Source organism: Hyperolius riggenbachi, chromosome 2 (genome assembly GCF_040937935.1).
Source record: "Hyperolius riggenbachi isolate aHypRig1 chromosome 2, aHypRig1.pri, whole genome shotgun sequence".
In the NCBI taxonomy this organism is placed as follows: domain Eukaryota; kingdom Metazoa; phylum Chordata; class Amphibia; order Anura; family Hyperoliidae; genus Hyperolius; species Hyperolius riggenbachi.
This window is the reverse complement of record NC_090647.1, coordinates 443,828,609-443,851,108: the sequence shown is the minus strand read 5'-3', so window position 1 is coordinate 443,851,108 and position 22,500 is coordinate 443,828,609. Positions and strand designations below refer to the sequence as shown.

Genomic DNA, 22,500 nt, shown 5'->3' with positions numbered 1-22,500 from the left:
AACATTTCTAGCATTATCACCATGGTGATCAGGCATGTAGTATTCACTTCCCTTCCCTCCCAGCTGATTGGAAGGAAGGGACGCGGGCGGGGAGCGGCGACATAAATGAGGTGGGGGAGCGGCGAGAATGACAGTTTACATGTAAACAGCCTGCTGGCAACACAATTGTGTGTTGCTAGCACGGCGGTTTACTTTGGGGGGCATAGCAGAGCGCAGGGGGGGGGCCTGGGGGAGATAATATAGCAACAGAGGCTGGGCATTATATGCAGACCCAGCCTCTGTATGCAATTAGGATTTGTAAAACCCACCTCGGGTTCTCTTTAACACTTCAGTCCTTAAGTTACCTTCTCTGTAGTTATTTTCACATGCAGTTAATTAACAGCCTGTCTTTAACTTTAGAACTCTGAAGTTATCTTAAGGATTAAGATAAAGTTAACTTTTCTGTCTTTAAGTTAAGGTGAGATCTTTAAAGGGACTCCGAGCTCATCTAAAAAATAAAAGTTGTACTCACCTGGGGCTTTTTCCAGCCCAGTGCTGGTCTGGAGGTCCCACGACGGCGTCCTGGCTCCTCTTCTACTCCCCGCTCCGGAATGGCTGACCGGCCGCAGCCCGGGCGACACTCGGCCGAGTGTCGGGCTGTTCTTTCCGCGTATGACGCGGCTGACGTCACACGCCAGCCACCTCGCGTCAACACGGCGGCCGGCGTGGCAGTACTGCGCATACGCGATTAAAGCGCGCATGCGCGGTACTGCCACGCCGGCCGGCGTGATGATGCAAAGTGGCCGGCGTGTGACGTCATACGCGGAAGGAGCAGCCCGACACTCGGCTGAGTGTCGCCCGGGCTGCGGCCGGTCAGCCATTCCGTAACGGGGAGTAGGAGAGGAGCCAGGACGCCGTTGTGGGACCTTCCGACCAGCACTGGGCTGGAAAAAGCCCTGGGTGAGTACAACTTTTATTTTTTAGATGAGCTCGGAGTCCCTTTAAAGATCTCACCTTAACTTAAAGACAGAAAAGTTAACTTTAGGTTTGCCTGAGGTAAAATGTTTCCTGAATACTACATGCCTTATCGCCATGGTGATAACGCTAGAAACGTTATTAAAGACTGGAGATAAGTTTAGTGAATTGAGGCCATTGTATGCATGTAAGCTCCCTATAGGCACAATGTGGTAGACCAGACAAATAATCAAGAACAGGTACATATTACTCATTTACATGATCTACTTCTGTGGTTTAAGGTAAAACCCAGTCTTGGCCACAAAGTCAGCCATGGACATGCAATTTTAGTCTGCAGATGGCACACCAGCAAAAACCTACAACCAACCCACCATCTGCAGACTAGCGCACAAACAATATGTGCATAAACTGTAAAATGTCTCTGGTACACTTTAATGTCCTACATTAATTTTTATGTTTTAGGTCAAATTCACAGTGGGACGTTATTGTGCTGCGTTATAAAGTCATTATAACGTAGGTTAACGCACTGTAATGTTAAGCCTATGCGACATTCACAATGCGATGTTAAGGTCGCGTTGTAAATGTTGCGTTATGGTAACTCACTGCTTGCAGTGCGTTACCTCTAAATGCAGACGAGCCCACCTGTGGGCGTTATTTTGATACCCACTTGGTTGGAATATAGATACATATTATATACTTGCATATATGCATATACTTCATTATATACTGTATATCTTGGGTGTGTGATTGATATCTGATGATCTGTATACATATTCTGTACAGGTAGGATTGTTTGCAGCAGAGTAATTCAGGATTATGTGGCCTGTTTTAATTGTTTTTAATCCTTGAATTATCACAAGTGTCATTATGTGTTATACAACAAATTTTGGAATAAAGATGATTTATTATATACGAGTGGTGCTGTTATATAGGGGTTTTCTATTTTTTACTTTTTTGTACTCTAAACGCAGACGTTAACAGATACAGAGAGGCATACTTTTCATTGGCCTCAATTCACTAAACTTATCTCCTGTCTTTAATAACTCTTCTAGAGTTGTTACCATGGTGATAAGGCATGTAGTATTCAGAAAACATTTTACCTCAGGCAAGCCTAAAGTTAACTCTTCTGTCTTTAAATTAACTCTCCAATCCTTAAAATAACTCCAGAGTTAAAGACAAGCTGTTAATTAGCTGCATGTGAAAATAACTACAGAGGAGGTAAATTAACTACAAAGGAGGTAAATTAACTACAGAGGAGGTAAATTAACTACAGGAGAGGTAACTTAAGGAATGAAGAGGTAAGATAACTCTCTCACGTGTGGAGGTAAGTTTTCTCTTGCCTTATTATCTCTAGCATGATCTTAGTGAATTGAGGCCATTGTCTGTGTGCTCCACTGTATCTACTGTATGCCACAGTAACGCAGCATTAATGTGCGTTACCATCTTTTTTTGTGTTGCGTTGTAATGCTGCATTGCGACTTTAACGTTGCACTGTGAATATGCCCTTAATGTTTATTCACTGCAGCAAAATGAGATCTTTCATGTACTAAGGATTGCCAGTGAAATCAGCAGTTGGATATGTGTAATATTCAATATTTTCCTGGTAAGAAAAATACTTTTAAAATACTTGTAATAAAAACTTAAATAAAACAAACTAAAATAAAATAATGATTAATAAATAAAAAATGATAAAATAATTAAAATTAAATAATAATTAAACAGAAAAAAATATATTGAGTAAAAATAAGTATACATTGGCCCCGATTCATAAAGCATTACCACATGTGGTAATGCAAAAAAACATAAAGGCTGTCACCGCATGGCAAGGATTAGAGCATGCGGTAAAGCCAAGTAAGATGTCCAGTATCTCCCTCCAGCTCTGATGGGTTTGAAACTAGCATCAGCATGCGATAACACATGACAAATTGAAGCAGATAGCCAATAGGAAGAGCCTCAACTTCCTTCTTCTCTCTCTATTGGTTCTTCTGACATGTTTTCGGGAGGGTCAAGTTTCTCTCTCCCCCCCCCCCCCCCCCAGCAGAGAAGAGAGCCATAGCAAACAAGATTTCCCCTGCAGCCCTTTAGACATTAACCCTTTAGGTTCAAGTTTGAAGATGCAGATGAACAAGTGCGGAAATCATCTAAGTATGGCATATTTGATGTTTAGTGAGGGTTCATCTAAACACAGGCTATTAAATAACATGTTAAGAATGGATAATAGATAGATTTAGAGGGACTAGGAGGGGACATAAGATCTAAGGGATGCCGGAGATACCTCTTACTATGTAAAGCTGTCTCAGCACGTAAGGGGGAGAACATCACAGTAACAGAACAGAGACCTTCTCTGCAGCTGTTCTACTGTTTACCGAATGTCTTTGTGAATTGAAGCCATGTTTTTCAGTAAATTACCGAACTTCTACTGCACCTGTGAAAATCTTTATGAATTACGAAAAAACAAACATCTAAAATACCGAATTCGGTATTTTAACAACCTGATTTTTTTTTTGTCGCGCAGCCATTTATGTGCGATAAATGCATAGTTTACATATAGGACAAAGTAGATGCTTATTCTTATTATTTATATAGTATCTTCCTCAGCGTTTGTATAGAATATATAAAGTATAGTCTTTTCACTAACTGTCCCCTGGAGGAGCATACAATCTAGTCCCTATCCATATTCTTGTGTCTGTTGTAGTCTATGGCCAATTTTTTTTAGAAGGAAGCCAATTGACCTATTTCTATGTTTTGGGGATGTGGGAGGAAAATGGAGTGCCCGGAGGAAACCCACAAAGACACAGGGAGAGCATACAAACTCCTTGCAGATGCTGACCTGTCTCAACATCTGAGCAGGCAAATGCATTTTAAATCCATACACTGACTAGGATTGTTTGAGACTCCAAATCGTGCATATCTAATTATCATAGCTAATATTGCACGTTTACATAACAAAAAAAACCTTTTACCTTTTTTTTTTTAAGGTTCTAATATTTTAGCATAGTAAGGGAAAAAAAATACTTAAGCAGTTCCCTTTAAAAGGAATAGCCAACTGTACCAGTGGATATGTTCTCTGACTTGGAGTCAAAAAGTTTTCAAATATAACTGGAGGGTACCTTTAAAACACATTACTGATTGTTGTATTTGCTGACGGCAGAAAAATGTATTGCATTTGCTTGGTGTTTACAGAATCCAGTTAATTTTATAATATTGGATTATTTTGTTAAATCAAATAAATTGTGCATACAAGTATTGGTAGTTTTATAGGATATAGTTTTATCACCTGCTTCACTCTGTTTATTATATATAACAAATCAAACTATATAAAAAATATTATAATAGCCTTTTGTGTATAATGACCTATGATACATTTATATGCAGATTGAATTGTCTCTTGACTCTTTAGTAAACTTGTACTCCATGTTCTTGAATGGGCAAGACAAAATAAATTTCATTGTGTTGGCTAAAGATTGAATTTCTATTCCATTGTTTATATGTGAAATCCAAAGACAAAAGTTAACTGGACAAGGTTCATTGAGGAAACAGAATCAGAGAAAAAACAAACAGTTGAGACAAGGTTGATATATGAATGTGTTTTTCCAGCACAATTAACATGCTTAGAAGTAGGGTTGCTCCGAGCACATGAAGCTGGTCAGTTAAGGTAGCCATACATCTAGCAATGATGGTGAGATTTGACCAAGAGACAAATCTCTCTCTGATCGAATCTGATTAGAAAGAGATTAGTTGGCTGCCCATACACCGCAGGCCAATTCCCAATCGATTTAAGTATGAAATCTCTTGGGAATCGTCTGAGTCTGCCCATACAACACTACCCTCCATCGGTGCATTTATACATGAACTGTCCTGTGTCATCCACTGTGCGGGGCCCATCTGTATTGGTAACCCCCGCTCTTCCATTAGTGGTATACACACAGCCAGCGCAGAGATGTCACGAATGTGCCAGACTGGCTGTACGCATATCGTTAATGGAAGAGCGTGGGATTTACGAAGACGGATGGTTGATTGGCCAACAAGTCGACAGATGCATGGGCACCTTTAGGCTTTGTTTCATTTGCATGTCTGGCACCTGAGGCAATTCAGAATTTGGTTAGGGTTACACAATGCAGAGAGAGGAGGTAAGGGCTATGCTGGGTAAGTGGTGCTGGTTTTGGACAACAGTTGAAACCAGGTATCTGGTCCCAGATAAACAAGCTCTAGAATTATATATATATACAAGCATTTGTTTCCCATTCCCTACCTCTCTGGCTTTACATGCATGACAACAATGTACTGGCCTGAGGAAAAATAACAATGCAGTTAATGTATTAGGGTCGGTTCTCTCATGAAGCAGGATGAAATACTTGCATCAGGCGCAGAAAATCCAGGGGCAGCATGTTTGCACTGTGTGTTTACACTGACAATATGCAGTCAGAGTAGGAGGAGAAGCGAGAGGAGAGCGAGGTAAAGAGGTCATCACTGGGGAAAAGCAGCTTGTTGTGCTGTGTGAGGACTCAAAGGGCTTGATTCACAAAGCGGTGCTAACCTAGTTAGCACGCCTAAAGACTTTTGGGCATGATAAGCATTGCACTAAGTAGGTTAGCACCGCTTTGAGGGAAAAACTCGCACGCAAAGTGTTGCGCGCAAAGTCCGGTGTGCATGAAACGTCGCATAGGGTTTAATGGCGTTGCGCGCGTAAACTTTGCTCAAAACTTTGTGCGCGAGTTTATTTTATCACGCCTAAACTGAGTTTAGGCGTGATAATGGGCTTTTCACCAGTGTGCTAACAGTTAGCACGGCTTTGTGAATCAAGCCCAATGAGTGAGGAGGGGGGAGGCAGGAGAGCAGCAGTGTTTCATTTGACTTGCACAGCACAGGGAGAAGCTGGCACTGCTGTCCTGACTGAGGAACAATGGAGGATGGCTGACTGGCTGAGGGTGAGCAGTTTGTTTGTCACAGACTCGCAGCCAGCCAGCCAGTGTGTTATTGTGTTGAGCTGCAGCATGTCATGTCTCAAGTTGTTGCATATGCTCCGTTGCTGACAGAGAACATTAAATGAAGTAGAGTAAATTGTCGGGTGCTTTGTGATCATTCCAAATCAGGAAGTGTGTGGGGGGGGGGGCATCCTCATAAGTTTGCCTCAGGCAGCAAAAAGTCTAGAAACAGCCATAAATAGGACAGGCAGTCATATTTGTTAAGACGAATTGATCATTGTATTAATATAATATATTAACCCCCTTGCCGGTCCAATTCCCGCAGCAAGGGGGCAGCAGAGCACTTTTTTTTAATTTTTTTTTTTAAATCATGTAGCGAGCCCAGGGCTCGCTACATGATAGCCGCTGAGCAGCGGCATCCCCCCACCCACTCCGATCACCTCCGGCGATCAGAGTAAGCAGGAAATCCCGTACAGAACGGGATTTCCTGCTGGGCTTCCCCGGTCGCCATGGCGACGGGGCGGGATGATGTCACCGAGGGACAGAGGGAATCCCGATCCACCCCTCAGCGCTGCCTGGCACTTATTGGCCAGGCTGCGCAGGGGTCGGGGGGGGGGCGGCAGGGCGCGGCGGGTAGCGGCAAATCGGTGGGTAGCGGCGGCGATCGCATACCACACGCAGCTAGCAAAGTGCTAGCTGCGTGTAGGGAAATAAAAATGTTGAAAATCGGCCCAGTGGGGCCTGAGAAATCCTCCTACGCAGGTTACCCCGAGCTGAGCTCGGGATAACCGGCAAGGAGGTTAATTCTGCTATTCACCCAATAGTAAGTATAACCGAGTGGGAATAACCGAGACATGGATGGATGAAAGCCATGACTGGATAGCTAATTTAAAAGGATACAATGTGTTTAGGAGGGATAGAACAGGGAAAAAAGGTGGAGGGGTTTGTCTCTTTGTTAAGAATTCTCTTACAGCTGTCCTCAACGATGAGATGGAGGAAGATTGCGAAGATGTGGAGTCCGTTTGGGTAAATATTCATGGTGGAAATAAAAGTTGGCAATTGCTTATTGGGGTATGCTACAGGCCACCTCTTATTAATGAAGCTGCAGAACTGCGATTACTACAGCAGATTGAAAAAGCTGCTAGTAAAAATGAGGTCATAATTATGGGCGACTTCAACTTTCCAGACATTGACTGGAGTATTGAGGCTACCCATTCTGGTAAAAGCAGCAGATTTCTGGCAGCACTACAGGACAATTACTTGACTCAAATGGTAACTGAACCAACTAGGGGGGATGCGTTACTGGATCTGATCATTTCTAATAGACCAGATAATGTATCAAATGTGCAGGTTCAAGAACATTTGGGAAATAGTGATCACAACATGATAATGCTTGATCTGGTGACTGATAGGCCATGGGGCAGCGGGACCACTAAAACTATGAATTTTAGAAAAGCAAAGTTCAATCAGATTAGGCAGGCACTAAGTTTGGTGAACTGGGATAATGTACTACAAGGGGAAGACACTGAAGGGAAATGGCAAGCTTTTAAACTTATACTCAATCAATATTGTAGTATGTATATCCCATATGGAAACAAAATGTCTAGGAATAAAAAAGGCCTCTATGGATGAATAGAAAGGTTAAAGATAAAATGAAGAGGAAAAAGAATGCCTATAAGGTCTTAAAACAGGAGGGGACCGAGGCTGCACTAAGCAATTATAAGGAGTGCAATAAAAATTGTAAAAAAGTAATTAGGCAGGCAAAGATTGAAGCTGAAAAACAAATCGCTAAGGATATCAAATCTAACCCAAAAAAGTTTTACAAGTACATTAACTCTAAAAAAAGAAAGGTTGACTGTATAGGACTCCTAAAGGATGAGGGGGGGAACTCAATGGTGGATGACCAAGGTAAGGCAGAGCTATTAAATGCTTTCTTTGCTTCTGTCTTCACAAAAGAAACAGCACTGTTGCAAACTACAGAGGCGGAAGAGTCTCAATCTTCTAACTGTAATATTAAATACTTAACGCAGGAAGAAGTGAAGGCAAGACTAAATAAATTAAAAATAGACAAGGCACCTGGCCCGGATGGCATGCATCCTCGGGTCCTAAGGGAATTAAGTTCAGTTATAGCTAAACCCCTTTATCTTATCTTTTGTGACTCTCTTGCAACTGGCAGAGTCCCAGTGGATTGGCGTACAGCCCACGTTTTCCCATTATTTAAGAAGGGCAAAAAATCAGATCCAGGAAATTATAGACCTGTAAGCTTAACATCAGTTGTATGCAAACTATTTGAGGGGTTACTAAGAGATACTATACATGACTTCATAGTAGAAAATAATCTTATTTCTCAGCATCAACATGGGTTTACTAAAGACAGGTCCTGTTTGACTAACATGCTCAGCTTTTATGAGGTAGTGAATGCTAATATGGATATTGGGAATGCTGTAGATGTGATATACTTGGACTTTGCAAAGGCCTTCGACACTGTTCCCCACAAAAGTCTGGTGCAAAAGTTGAGGATGCAAGGACTGGGGAAGAGTCTGTGTTCATGGATAGGGAACTGGCTAATGGACAGAAAACAAAGAGTTGTGGTCAATGGATTGTACTCAAAATGGGAGACTGTTGGCAGTGGGGTCCCACAGGGGTCTGTTCTGGGTCCAGTGCTCTTCAATTTATTTATTAATGACCTAGTGGATGCAGTAGTGAGCAATGTTGCTATTTTTGCAGATGATACAAAATTGTGCAGAATTATCAACTCTCAGGAAGATAGTGTCATATTGCAACAGGATCTGGATAGGATGGCTATATGGGCACATACATGGCAGATGTGAAATTCAACGTTGACAAATGTAAAGTCATGCATTTTGGACGTACTAATGGACTAGCACCATACAAAATAAATGGGATACAGTTGGGGACATCAAACTTGGAGAAGGACTTAGGAGTACTCATTGACAACAAGTTAAATAATTGTATTCAATGCCAAGCAGCTGCAGCTAAAGCTAACAAAATTTTGGGATGCATTAAACGGGAAATAAAAACTCAAGATGCGAGCATAATATTGCCCCTGTTTAACTCTCTAGTGAGGCCACATCTGGAATATGGAATTCAGTTCTGGGCACCACATTACAAAAAAGATATTGCAGTTTTAGAGCAGGTGCAGAGACGAGCAACAAAATTGATACGTGGGATGGAAGGTCTCACTTATCAAGAAATGTTAGATAAACTGGGTTTATTTAGTCTAGAGAAAAGACACCTTAGAGGGGATCTAATTAACATGTATAAATACATCAGAGGGCAATATAATAGCTTGGCGGATGAGCTTTTTGTCTCTAGGCCTTCTCAAAGGACTAGAGGACATGATCTGCGCATGGAGGAAAAACGTTTTAGCCATTTATTTAGGAAAGGGTTCTTTACAGTACGAGTGATTAAGATGTGGAATGCATTGCCACAGGAAGTCGTTATGGCAAACTCTATACCTGCATTTAAAGGGGGCTTAGATGCTTTCCTTGCGTTGAAAGACATCCATGGCTACAATTACTAGGTAATGCCTAATGATGTTGATCCAGGGATTTTATCTGATTGCCATCTGGAGTCGGGAAGGAATTTTTCCCTTTAGGGGCTAATTGGACCATGCCTTGTAAGGGTTTTTTCGCCTTCCTCTGGATCAACAGGGATATGTGAGGGAGCAGGCTGGTGTTGTACTTTATACTGGTTGAACTCGATGGACGAATGTCTTTTTTCAACCAAAATAACTATGTAACTATGTAACTATGTAAGTACAACCCCACTGGACAGATATTTATTTATTTATTTATTGTATTTATAAACCACCAACATATTACGCAGCGCTAATATATATATATATATATATATATATATATATATATATATATATATATATATATATATATATATATATATATATATATATATAAAATATATAAGACTATTGTACATTCAACGGGGGTGGCTAAATAAGTTTTTAATATTTTATACATAATGATGGCAAGACTTTCTCACCCCAGATGTTAAAGCAACACCATCAAACCAAGTGTTCTAAATGACAATGTACAAATACTGTCTAAGTAGCTGCGTAGACAAAAGCTTTAATTTATTGTGTGTAGGATTTAGCTCTTTTGGAACAAATCATTCTCAAAAGGGGTGTCCGCTTCAATGCCAGTGTTGTTTTTTTGCAGACTACAGAGTATTTTCCTCTGAAAGCAAAAAAAAAAAAAAGAAACAATTTTAAATGTTTTTAACAAGTTACATTTCATCTGCTCTCTTCAGACACTTCAGTCAGAAATACAGGTCAAAGGACTTTCTCTCTCACACGCAGGGTTAACAGATGCACTGTGAGGGAATTCCCACTCGCCTCATGGCTCATTCTGCCATCAGATTAGAGCAAAATTGCCTTCAGTTCAGAGTGAAAGGAATTTGTTACAGAAAATAAGAGATAAGCAAATGAATCGTATACATCATTATTTACCAGCACTTCAGGAACTCTCTCAATCCCAGGTTAAAAAAACATGTTAATTGATAGTGTTCCTTTAATCCCTAATGTCTACCATTTCTTTGTACAAGTTTCTAAGTGACACAAAAGCGAACACCCCAGGTGAAGATGGTGATACAATATAATCCATAGCATTGAAAATGCCAATGTTTCGTAGCCACTAGGACTCCTTTGACAGGGTAGTAATGGGAACATATGTGTAAAAATAGCTGCCACGGTAATTTGGGCCCCTGGAGCAGCAGATAGAATAAAACAAGTAAAATTACAAATATTCTACTATTGGGCACTGGCTAATACCAAAAGTACCAATGCACCACTGCTGAATATGCAAATCAGCGTCTTCTTTAAAGAAAACCTGTGACAAAAAACCCTCTGGGGGATACTTACCTTGGGAGGGGGGAACCTCTGGATCCTAAGGAGGCTTCCCCCGTCCGCCTCTGCCCCAGCAATCCAGCGCTGCGATCCTTCGAACAGCGGCAAGGTAAATATTTACCAACCGCGATCCAGCGCAGGCACAGTAGCGGCTCTACGTTCGGGCTACGGCGGAAATAGCAAAGGCTGATCGTATACCCTCTACTACGCAGGCGTGAGTCCTTTGCACCTGCACAGTAGAGCGGATCAATCGGGCTCGGCTATTTCCACCTTAGCCAGAATGGACAGCTATTAATGCGCCTGCGCTGGATCGCAGTTGGTAAATTGTCAGGGTTTGTCGAAGAAGTTTTTTCTGGGAGAGCTGGATTCCCCCAAGCTACAGAGGACAGGGAAGCCTCATTGGGACCCTGAGGCTTCCCCCTCCCGAGGTAAGTATCTCCCAGGGGGAGATTTTTTTTGTTACGGGTGTTCTTTAAGTGGGACAATTTAATTTGCTTCTGTGAATGTAGTGATGATCCGTGTTCACAGGCACTGTTTTTTAAACATATTTCTGACCCTTTACAGTAAATGTGGTTACAGTGGTTAGCGGTCTCGCCTTGCAGCGCTGGGTCCGAATCCCAGCCAGGGCACTATCTGCAAGGAGTTTGTATGCTCTCCCCGTGTCTGTGTAGGTTTCCTCAGGACACTCCGGTTTCCTCCCACACCCCAAAAACATACATATAAGTTAATTGGCTCCCCCCTAAATTGGTCCTAGACTACAGGACTTACACTACATAATACATACATAGACATATGACAATAGTAGGAATTAGATTGTGAGCTCCTTTGAGGGACAGTTAGTGACAAGACAATATATCTACTGTACAGCGCTGTGTAAGATGTCAGCGCTATATAAATACTAAATAATAATAATAAAATAAATGCTTCTACAGAATCCCGTCACCGTGCTACCCGAGGGCAGCAAGATCCTGGCCATCTGATTTGGGATTTCAGCTTTGCTACTTGTGTACAGACATTTCTGTAAGCTCTCTGAATCTTTTAATGACATAATGCACCATAATGAAATCCTTAAATTCTTTGCAGTTTTATGTTGAAGAATATCATTGTTAAATGATAGTACTATTTTCCCACGCTGCATTTCACAGAGCTGTGTTCCCGTCCCAGTCATTACTTCTGAGAGACCTGTTGCCAATTAACTAGCTGTGAGATGTTCCACAATGTGTACTTTTCTCAGCATTACACACATCACAAGTCTTTTATTCCCCCATCTCTTTTTTTTTTTTCGATAAGTTGCTGGCATCAAATTCAAAATGAGCATATATTTTCCAAAAAACAATGCAAAATTCAGTTTCAATAAATGTTGTCAATACATGCAATTAACCGTATGCTTTAAAGTGAATGGGAACCGCATTTAAAAAAAATGAGACAGATACTTACCCAAGGAGAGGGAAGGCTCTGGGTCCTATAGAGCCTTCCCACTCCTCGTTCCAGTGCTGGCTCGCCCGGTAGCAGTATTTGACTGAATTAGTCAAATACTGCTTTATCCGGCCGAAGGAGGCTTCAGAAGTCTTCAGGGAGCCCGAGTGCTCCTGAGGAAGGGCGGCCCTGTACTGCGCCTGCGCAAGCACGCCCTCTTGCACGCTCACGCCTGTGCAGTATGGAGCCGCACGTCTTCGGGAGGACACGGCTCCCGAAGACTTTCAAATATCCTTTCAGCGGGGGATTGAAACGGGGGGAGCCAGCACAGGATAGAGAGCACCGAGAGAGGAGACAGAAGGCTCTATACGACCCAGAGACTTCCCTCTCCTTAGGTAAGTATTTGCTTCATTTGTTTTTAAAATGCGGTTCTCATTCACTTTAAAGAAAACCTGTAACAAATAAAAGTGCCCGTGGGGGGTACTTACCTCGGAGGGGGAAGCCTCTGGATCCTAATGAGGCTTCCCCATCCTCCTTTGCGGCACTGATCCAGCACTGGCTTTCTGGGTCTGCAGCATGTGGTGATATTTACCTTTGAGATCCAGCACAGGCACAGTACCAGCTTCCCTCTCGGGCTCCAGTGGAAATAGCCAAGCCAGAGGGGGTCCATTCTACTGTGCAGGCAACTTTCACCTGTGCAATAGGGCAGATCAGATCGGGCTTGGCTATTTCCGCCAGAGCTGAGGGGGAAGCTGGCAGTGCGTCTTCACTGGATCTCAAAGGTAAATGTCACTGCGTGCTGCAGATGCTCGATGCCTGCGCGCATCTGCCTACAAGCCTGTTGGTGGATTTTCACAGGTGCCAGCGCTGGATCAGGACTACACAGGAGGACGGGGGTAGCCTCATTAGGATCCAGAGGCTTCCTCCTCCTGAGTCAAGTACCCCATAGGGGCACTTTTTTCCTTCTCTTTAAACTTAAAGTGAACCTCCGGACTAAAAATCTACTCAGCAGAACTGAAAAGGCTTGGTGTTTCTTTAACAGTTTCACAGCATCAGAACTTTGTTTTTCTTACCAAAGCATCATTTTTAGATGCATTTTTAGCTAAGCTCCACCCATCAAAGAAAAAAAGCCCAGGCTTTTTTTCCCTAATGCTGTGCACAGCATGATGGGATTTCCTATGTTGTTATTCATGTTGCCTAGCAACTGGGAGAGGTGCTCAGTACATAGGACAGTTGGAACTGTGTCTCATGCTCCCTGTCACCTCCTTTCAACCAAAAAGATGGCTGCCATCGTGAAATCAAACATTTGCCTGTTCTTTTAAAACAGGGTGGGTAAGAGATTATATTACCTATCTATTTTAATTAACATAACTAATGTAACTTAATGACAGTGTGTTTGTTTAGGCTAGAGTTCCTATTTAATAAGAAATCATTCCATACAGTTTTAATTACATTTTGCAAAGCTTCCCAAGTTTTTGGAGAAACACAGTTACACTTTCTATATGTTCCTTTCTACTACAGATCAGACAAGTTTCTCCCTGTAGGCTGAACAAGGCATACACTTAAATCTGACACTGAGTCAGCCCTGCAAGGTGAGAGTTCTAGAAACTGCAATACTGCAGAACAGCATCATATGGTTTCCTGTTCCTAACTAAGAAAGCACCAAAGAGTGAAAGAAAGAAATCAGGTGCTGCCATGGGCTCCTCCACAACCTTGAGGGCTGTTGCCCTGTTGCAGCTGCAGTTTGAGTTACAACTCGACATCAAGTGGTCAAGTAGCATTATTTATTACATAAATATGGCTGATTCTGAGCACCATGATGCTCGATGTACCCCGAGGCTGACCCTTGCACTCATGCGCTCCTAAATTTAAAGACTTCAGCATCATTCTAAACTCAGCCCATATGTTAGAACAGATGTATGTCCATACTATGAGAATGGTCTACTGAAGAAAGACATACCTTTAATTTTCAAATCAACTTTATTCCTCAACCAGGGGTAAATGCCATAATTTGAGTGGTCATCAGGAATAGGATTTTCTTCTATCCAACCACCACAGGCAAACTGGAAAAAATTGTCACATGGATCTGCAGACAGGTTTAATTTCTCCCGTATAGCAGCAGCTGTAAAAAAAAGTAATTGAAGTATTTGGATTACATAGTATAAAACAGGAACAATAAAAATATTTCTAAAGGTAATACAGTTATCCCAACTGAAATCACATTGGCTTTAATCCACTAATCATTAGTGTAGGCATTAAAGCATTTTACCAAACATTTCGCGAAATGTCAATTTACTAAAGGCTGGTACACATGATGCAATTTCCTGTCAGATTGATGGGTCAGTAATTTTCGACATGCCTGATCTGCTCCCGACATTAGAAATTATCAATTCAACCCTCAATCTGATGGGAAATTGAATCGTGTGCAGGGGAGGACTGGGACCTTTTGGCCTGGGGGGAAAACACAACCCAGAGGCCCGAGGGGGGGAGTTGGGGGGAGGCTAGGACAGTGAGGCGTATGACAAAATGGGCGTGACCATGGCATGATGTGGGCGGGGCCAACTGCATGACACTATCATGTCAGTATGGACCAAAAATCTCTGAGGAATGCCATAAAATATTCAGGCAGTTCTGATGGCAAAAAAAATGATGTTCCGTACTAGCAAGACATGCCTAATAAAGAAGCTAGTGAAATAAAGGTAGACCCCGGTTAATGAAGGAGATAGGGAATGTAGGTTCGTTCTTAAACTGAATCCTTTCTTAACCACTTGAGGACCCACTATTTACCCCCCCCCTTAAGGACCAGCATTGAATTCTGTGATCTGTGCTGGGTGGGCTCTACAGCCCCCAGCACAGATCAAACACCAGGCAGAGAGATCAGATCACCCCCCTTTTTTCCCCACTAGGGGGATGATGTGCTGGGGGGGTCCGATCTCTCCTGCCTGCGTGTGGCTGGCGGGGGGGGGCACCTCAAAGCCCCCCTCCACGGTGAAATTCCACTTCCCCCTCTCCTACCTGGCAGCCCTGGTGATCGGGGCTGCACAGGACGCTATCCGTCCTGTGCAGCCTGTGACAGGACGTCCCCTGTCACATGGCAGCGATCCCCGGCCACTGATTGGCCGGGGATCGCCGATCTGCCTTACGGCGCTGCTGCGCAGCAGCGAAGTACAATGTAAACAAAGCGGATTATTTCCGCTTGTGTTTACATTTAGCCTGCGAGCCGCGATCGGCGGCCCGCAGGCTATTCACGGAGCCCCCCGCCGTGAATTGACAGGAAGCAGCCGCTCGCGCGAGCGGCTGCTTCCTGATTAATTAGCCTGCAGCCGGCGACGCAGAACTGCGTCGCTGGTCCTGCAGCTGCCACTTTGCCGACGCGCGGTATGAGTGCACGGTCGGCAAGTGGTTAAGTTAGAACACTGTCATTTCTGTGCCTCTTCTGTCCCCCTCTAAGTCACCTATTACCCCTGTGCCTTGTTTGTCCCCCTCTGTTACCTCTGTGTCTCTTTTGTGCCCCTCTGTGTCACCTCATATCCCTGTGTCACCTGTTCCCCTTCTGCCTGTTGTCCCGCTGTGTCACCTGTTTCCCTGTATCTCTTTTGTCCCTGTGTCACTTTTGTTCCCCCCTGTGTTTACAATAATTATGTATAAATGATTTAGTCAGGGTTTGCCCATTGTAAAATCTTTCCTCTCCCTGATTTACATTCTGACATTTATCACATGGTGACATTTTTACTGCTGGTAGGTGATGTCAGTGGAAGGATATGCTGCTTACTTTTTTGTCAGTTGTAAACAGCTATTTCCCACCACAATATCAGTCATACAGCGCCCCCTGATGATCCGTTTGTGAAAAGGAAAAGATTTCTCATGGGAAAGGGGGTATCAGCCTCTTTCCTACATTTGTGCTGGTATACCCCTCAACAGTGCCTGTGAAAAGGAATCCAGACAGACCACAAGTGGTTTCGACTACAGCGGATACCTGTCAGTTTCACCAAGGAGAGCAACCACATCCAGGTTGGTTTGGGCCACCCGAGTGGAGTCGGGTTTATTGTATTCACCCACTTCCTGTGGTCAGTTGCCCCTCTGCAACCCGCCTTTGTGAGCAGAACATCCTCTTCACCTTACGGGTATCTTTGCTTTCAAACATACTGCACTATTGGGCTCCCGTTTTTTTTTCTGTATTTTTTAGGGTGTCAAGATGCCCCCATCTCTCTACAAGTGATTGTCTACATAGATCTATGAAAACATTTGTGTTTGGAGTAGGACCTAAATTGGAAATAAAAAGGTTGCACTCCATATTCCTTTCACTACAGGTTCCCTGTACATCAGACATTTACAGTGATACCGCAGAACTTCACTGCTACTCATTGTCTTTCACCCTTTAAGTGAGCTTAACCTCCCTCAGCACAATCCTTTGTTCAGGTAGATTATTATTATTATTATTTAGTATTAATATAGCACTGACATCTTCCATAGCGCTTTACAGAGTATTTATAGTCTTGTCACTAACTGTACCTCACAGGGGCTCACAATCTAATCTCTACCATAGGGATAGGTCTATTGTGGTCTAAAGCCAATTTAGGGGGAAGTCAATAAACTTATCTGTATGTTTTTGGGGTATGGGAGGGAACTACAGTGCATGGAGGAAAGGCATGCAGACACAGGGAGAACATAGATGTAGATGTTGCCCTGGCTGGAGTTTGAGCTGCAAGGCGAAAGTGCTGTTCACTACACCCAGAACCGGGACAAGGTCCTCCAGCACCCAAGGCTGAGACACCAAAGTGCGCCCCTCCATCCCTCCCACCCCAGCCGTCACACACTGATTGCTAATAGACTAAAAGTCACCAAATTCCCCAACACCTTAATCTCTAGGTATCTGGCTTGCAGTCACTGCCACATATCTACCTTTCTTATTTCTCTCTGCTTTGAAAATAGGGGAATGATAGCTGAGTGAGTTGTGCGCCCCCTCCTACACTGCTCCTTGAGGCTGAAGCCTCTCTTGCCTCTGCCTCGGCCCGGCCCTGACTACGCCCAATGCAGTTATCTGACAAAAAAAGCATTTTCTTAACCAGACGTAGGATAGGGCCACTATTACTTTCCTTGTGACTTGAATTCAGTCATTCCTGCATAATTTAGGGTCACTAGGGCATATTTGTAGTTTTGGATGTAATGGGTGCAGTCTGCCTCTAATAGGCTCTGCACACCTAAGCTGGTAGCCAGTCATTCAGATGTGGCCTGGTTTATCATGCGCTGCCATCTCTCTCTGCTGTCTACAAAAATGTAAGTTATGCTTCATGGCTAGCTGCTCCCAGGTTATAAATATGCTTGCATGTTATGTTAATTAGAGGTTAGGGTCCCTTCCGATAGGATGACCTCACTGTGGTGGAAGGGTCTAGTTCAGAATATTTTGCATGTAAATAGTTTTGGAAGCTTACATCCTCCATTAGTGTAAAGTTGAAGCATTTGTTTTGAATGCAAGGGGCGCAGTCTGCTTATAAGACACAAAAAGGAAACCGAGGGCCCACAATGGTGTAGTACATTAAATTACAGTTGAGTAATAAAAATTAATGAATTATACTCACAAACACGGGTTACCAATCAGGCAACCACTATATAGGCAGGTGGGGAGATTAGACCTGACCCCACTCAGGGTAAGACTAGTGTTGGGCGAACAGTGTTCGCCACTGTTCGGGTTCTGCAGAACATCACCCTGTTCGGGTGATGTTCGAGTTCGGCCGAACACCTGATGGTGTTCGGCCACACTGTTCGGCCATATGGCCGAACTAAGAGCGCATGGCCGAACGTTACCCGAACGTTCGGCTAGCGCTGTGATTGGCCGAACGGGTCACGTGGTTCGGACCCGAACGCGCTCTGATTGGCCGAACGGGTCACGTGGTTCGAGTAAATAAATACCCGATCCACGTCATTTCTCCGCCATTTGTCTGTGGGTTTAGCTTTGGGTAGGCAGGCAGGGTAGTTCTCTCTCCAGCCAGGCTAGCCAGGGACCCCCGGTCATTGTGTCGCTGCTGGGAATAGTAGTACACCGCTCAGCCACACTATATAGCATTGTGTTTACTGCCACTCTGTGTGTCTGCTGGGAACAGTAGTACACCGCTCACCCTGTATAGCATTGTGCTCTGTGTCGCTGCTGGGAATAGTAGTACACCGCTCACCCACACTATATAGCATTTTGTTTACTGCCACTCTGTGTCGCTGCTGGGAACAGTAGTACACCGCTCACCCACCACTGTATAGCATTGTGTTTACTGCCTCTCTGTGTCTCTGCTGGGAACAGTAGTACACCGCTCACCCTGTATAGCATTGTGCTTTCTGTCGCTGCTGGGAATAGTAGTACACCGCTCAGCCACACTATATAGCATTGTGTTTACTGCCACTCTGTGTCTCTGATGGGAACAGTAGTACACCGCTCACCCTGTATAGCATTGTGCTCTGTGTCGCTGCTGGGAATAGTAGTACACCGCTCAGCCACACTATATAGCATTGTGTTTACTGCCACTCTGTGTCGCTGCTGGGAACAGTAGTACATCGCTCACCCACCACTGTATAGCATTGTGTTTACTGCCACTCTGTGTCTCTGCTGGGAACAGTAGTACACCGCTCACCCACCACTGTATAGCATTGTGCTCTGTGTTGCTGCTGGGAATAGTAGTACACCGCTCACCCACCACTGTATAGCATTGTGCTCTGTGTCGCTGCTGGGAATAGTAGTACACCGCTCACCCACCACTGTATAGCATTGTGCTCTGTGTCGCTGCTGGGAATAGTAGTACACCGCTCACCCGCCACTGTATAGCATTTCTGTACTGCCACTGCACTGCTGCCAGTCAGCGTGTACTTTAAGGATAAGTGAAATGAAGAAGAAATCCTGTGAAAGAGGGAGGGGCAAGGGAAGAGGTGTTGTTCCCCCTGACGGTTCACGTACAGGCCACAGTGGAGCACTGAAGAAAACCCACTCAATACCGCCCATGTTGTCCAGGAAATCAACCCTCACAAATCTAAAAGAACAGGACCAGATAATTAATTGGATGACCTCTCAAGCGTCCAGCAGTGGGTTAAGCAGCACCAGCACATCACGCACGAGGTCCGAGTCCTAAGCCAGTTACAAGGAGCCAGTGGGCACAAAGCTGACACAACCGGCAGCGACACCACGCACACAACTGCCAAATAACCAGTCCGAAGAATTTCCATCACGTGTGCTGCTGCTGGGTTAGCGTTGCCGGTCCCTGTTTATGGAACCTCTTATCTTTATTACATTTATGACTGCATGGCGGCAAAATGCATGCTATCCGCACGCTTCTTGTCCTCATGCAAGGCCTGGGTTGTTGTGTCTGAAAGCGTGGCCTTCTCCTCCTGCGCCTCCTCCTGTTCCATCACGTGTGCTGCTGCTGGGTTAGCATTGCCGGTCCCTGTTTATGGAACCTCTTATCTTTATTACATTTATGAGTGCATGGCGGCAAAATGCATGCTATCCGCACGCTTCTTGTCCTCATGCAAGGCCTGGGTTGTTGTGTCTCAAAGCGTGGCCTTCTCCTCCTGCGCCTCCTCCTTCTCCATCACGTGTGCTGCTGCTGGGTTAGCGTTGCCGGTCCCTGTTTATGGAACCTCTTATCTTTATTACATTTATTTTTTTTAAAGATTATTTTATTTTGTTTTAAGATTCAAGAACAGTAGAACAAGCGGTACATAACAATTGGAGACTAAGTGATAAGGTCACAACAGAAGTTATATAAAAAATGTAGATAGTATAACTTACAACAATTATTTGCATATTTAAGGATGTAGATATATGGGGCGGAAAGCCAGCTCCACCCCAAAAAGAGCAATACAAAGACTGGTATTGTTGTATGGCCCAATGGACAATATAACCGCAGTGTGGGATATGTGAAATTGACAAGGGGCTAAAGGGGTATGTTGTCAACGCTGGAGCGGAGGAGTTGTGGTAAGTGCTTAAATGGAGAGACGGAGCCCAATTGGGATCATACATCCGTCTCTCATTTAATTGGGACCTCCATTCCATTGACAGCAGCTGATGGTAAAAATATATCCCACACCGACAAATGAGCTAAGATGTGGGCATGTGGGCATTTCTATTGACACAAGTGGACGGTACCATATTTGGGAAGGGTGATGAAATATGCTTAATGAGTTCCTTCTATTTGCAGGGTGAGAAGGAACCCTAGAGAGGAAGAAAAGACAGACTAAAGGGGAGAAGAGGAAAAGGAAGAAAGGAAAGGGAGGAAAAAGGGGGAGGAGAGGGCACATACATATATATATATACATGTATATGCCTAGGCCATCCAGCTCGCGACTCATATGTCATCTGGCACACAGGTTGTGTGCCTATACTCTGGTAGTAAGTAAGCGTTTGAACATCTTGGGGGTATAATGATAGAAACAGGTCACTTATGATAGTGATATTGAGGACTTGTATTCTTCCGATTCTACAAAAAGATGCCAATGGATCCAGGTCTGAGAGTACTGTTCACCTCTATTATGGAGGGCATGAGTCATGGTTTCCATTTAGTCAATATATTGGATTTCTGCAAACCACTCTGCAATCGATGGAGCCGATTGAGACTTCCAGTGTTTTGGGATTAACATTCGGGCGGCTTGGATTAAGTGTTTGGTGAGGGACTTCTTAAAAGTCTTGAGAGACCTATGGGTGTTGTTAAGTAAGTAATAGGAAGGGTCATTTTGGGGGTCACCATCTGTTAGGATCTTAATGTAATGTTGGACCTTAGACGAGAATGGTTTGATAATAGGGCATTCCCAGAAAATGTGTAATAGGGTGCCAGTATCCTCCCTGCATCTCCAACACCAGACGCGGGTCTGGATATATGCGAGCAAGCCTGACTGGGGTTAAGTACCATTTTGTGAGTAGTTTATAGTTAGATTCCTGTATTCGTGCTGAGATTGAAGTTTTCTGAGAAAGAGTCAGGATTTTGGACCATTGATCATTGGTGAATTGTCGATGCAGGTCGGATTCCCAGCTATTCCTTAAGGTGGCAGACCAGGAAGAGTCTGATATTAATAGCTGGTAGATATCTGAGAGTGTTCTCATAAGGGGGCCCCTACCCATACATAAATGTTCAAATGGGGTGAGTGCTCTGGATAGTTCTTCTCTTCTTTGCCCATCGATTGCAGAAAGTGTCGGAATTGTAGCAGGCTCCATGTGTCAAGGAAAGGGTTATTTAATTTGCTTTTAAGACTATCTAATGGGGTCCAAGCGCCCCCTTGGATCAGGTCTTGACCTCTGAGCAGAGAGTTCATCCTCCAACAAACATAACCTAGTGGATGGCAGCCAGGCAAGAACCCCGGGTTATCTAGGATAGGGACGAAAGGTGATGGCCAGGGGGAAATGTCTTGGACATGTCTATATTTGTTAATAGCTGTGAAGGTGGATTGTATCGATATGTATTCATTTTGTAATTTGCTTGCTGACCAAGCGTAGGATGATATGTCTCTTCCCATTAATTCCTCCTCTAAGGAGGCCCAACGTTTGTGATGAGGGTTTCTGTGCCAATCAACTGCTCTGGTTAGTGCTGCTGCAGTATGATATTTTCTGAGGTCAGGGGTTGCAAGTCCTCCTTGTATTTTTGGGAGAGTTAGTGTGCTAAATTTTATCCTAGGAGGTCTTGCATTCCAAATAAATCTAGTGAAGGTCGTCTTGAGGTCTTTAAAATGATCTACCGGGGGGGTAATGGGCAGGGCTTGATAAAGGTACAGCATTTTAGGGAGGACATTCATTTAAGGATATTAATTCGTCCCAGCCATGAGAATTGCGCCCTTTTCATTTTTGCAGGCCTGATTTAATTTTTTGAATAAGCGGTGGGAAATTTAATTTGTAGAGAAGGGGCAGTGAGGATGGAATGTGGACACCTAAGTAGTGTATAGCTTGAGGAGTCCATTTAAAGGTATAATTTTGGCATAGTAGGAGATACTGTTGCTGGGGTATACCAATTTTCATGGCTTGACATTTATCAGCATTAATTTTAAAATCTGACCGGTGGGTAAATTTTTTAAATTCTTTTAGTAGGTTTGGGAGGGATATGTGAGGCGTGGAGAGAAAAAATAAAAGATCATCGGCATAGGCCGCCACCTTGTGCTCGGATTGTGCTGGAGTCAGCCCCTTTATATCAGGATTTTTTTCGGATTGTGCATAAAAAGGGTTCGAGGGTGAGGGCGAAGATTAGTGGTGACAAGGGGCAGCCCTGGCGGGTGCCATTAGTAATTCCAAAGGAGTCAGAGGCAACACCACTCGCTCGTACCCTTGCCGTGGGCTGTGAGTATAAAGATAGGATC

The 22,500-nt window shown here is 43.8% G+C and overlaps 1 protein-coding gene across 1 annotated transcript in view; it reads right to left on the bottom strand.

Annotated features, from left to right (window-relative positions):
• PHEX (phosphate regulating endopeptidase X-linked) overlaps positions 1-22,500 on the bottom strand; it is a 297,029-nt gene that overhangs the window by 210,200 nt on the left and 64,329 nt on the right. Inside the window, exon 3 of the mRNA XM_068270021.1 lies at positions 14,141-14,302. Within this exon, the coding sequence (XP_068126122.1) occupies positions 14,141-14,302 (162 nt within the window). The remainder of the gene's footprint in view (positions 1-14,140; positions 14,303-22,500) is intronic.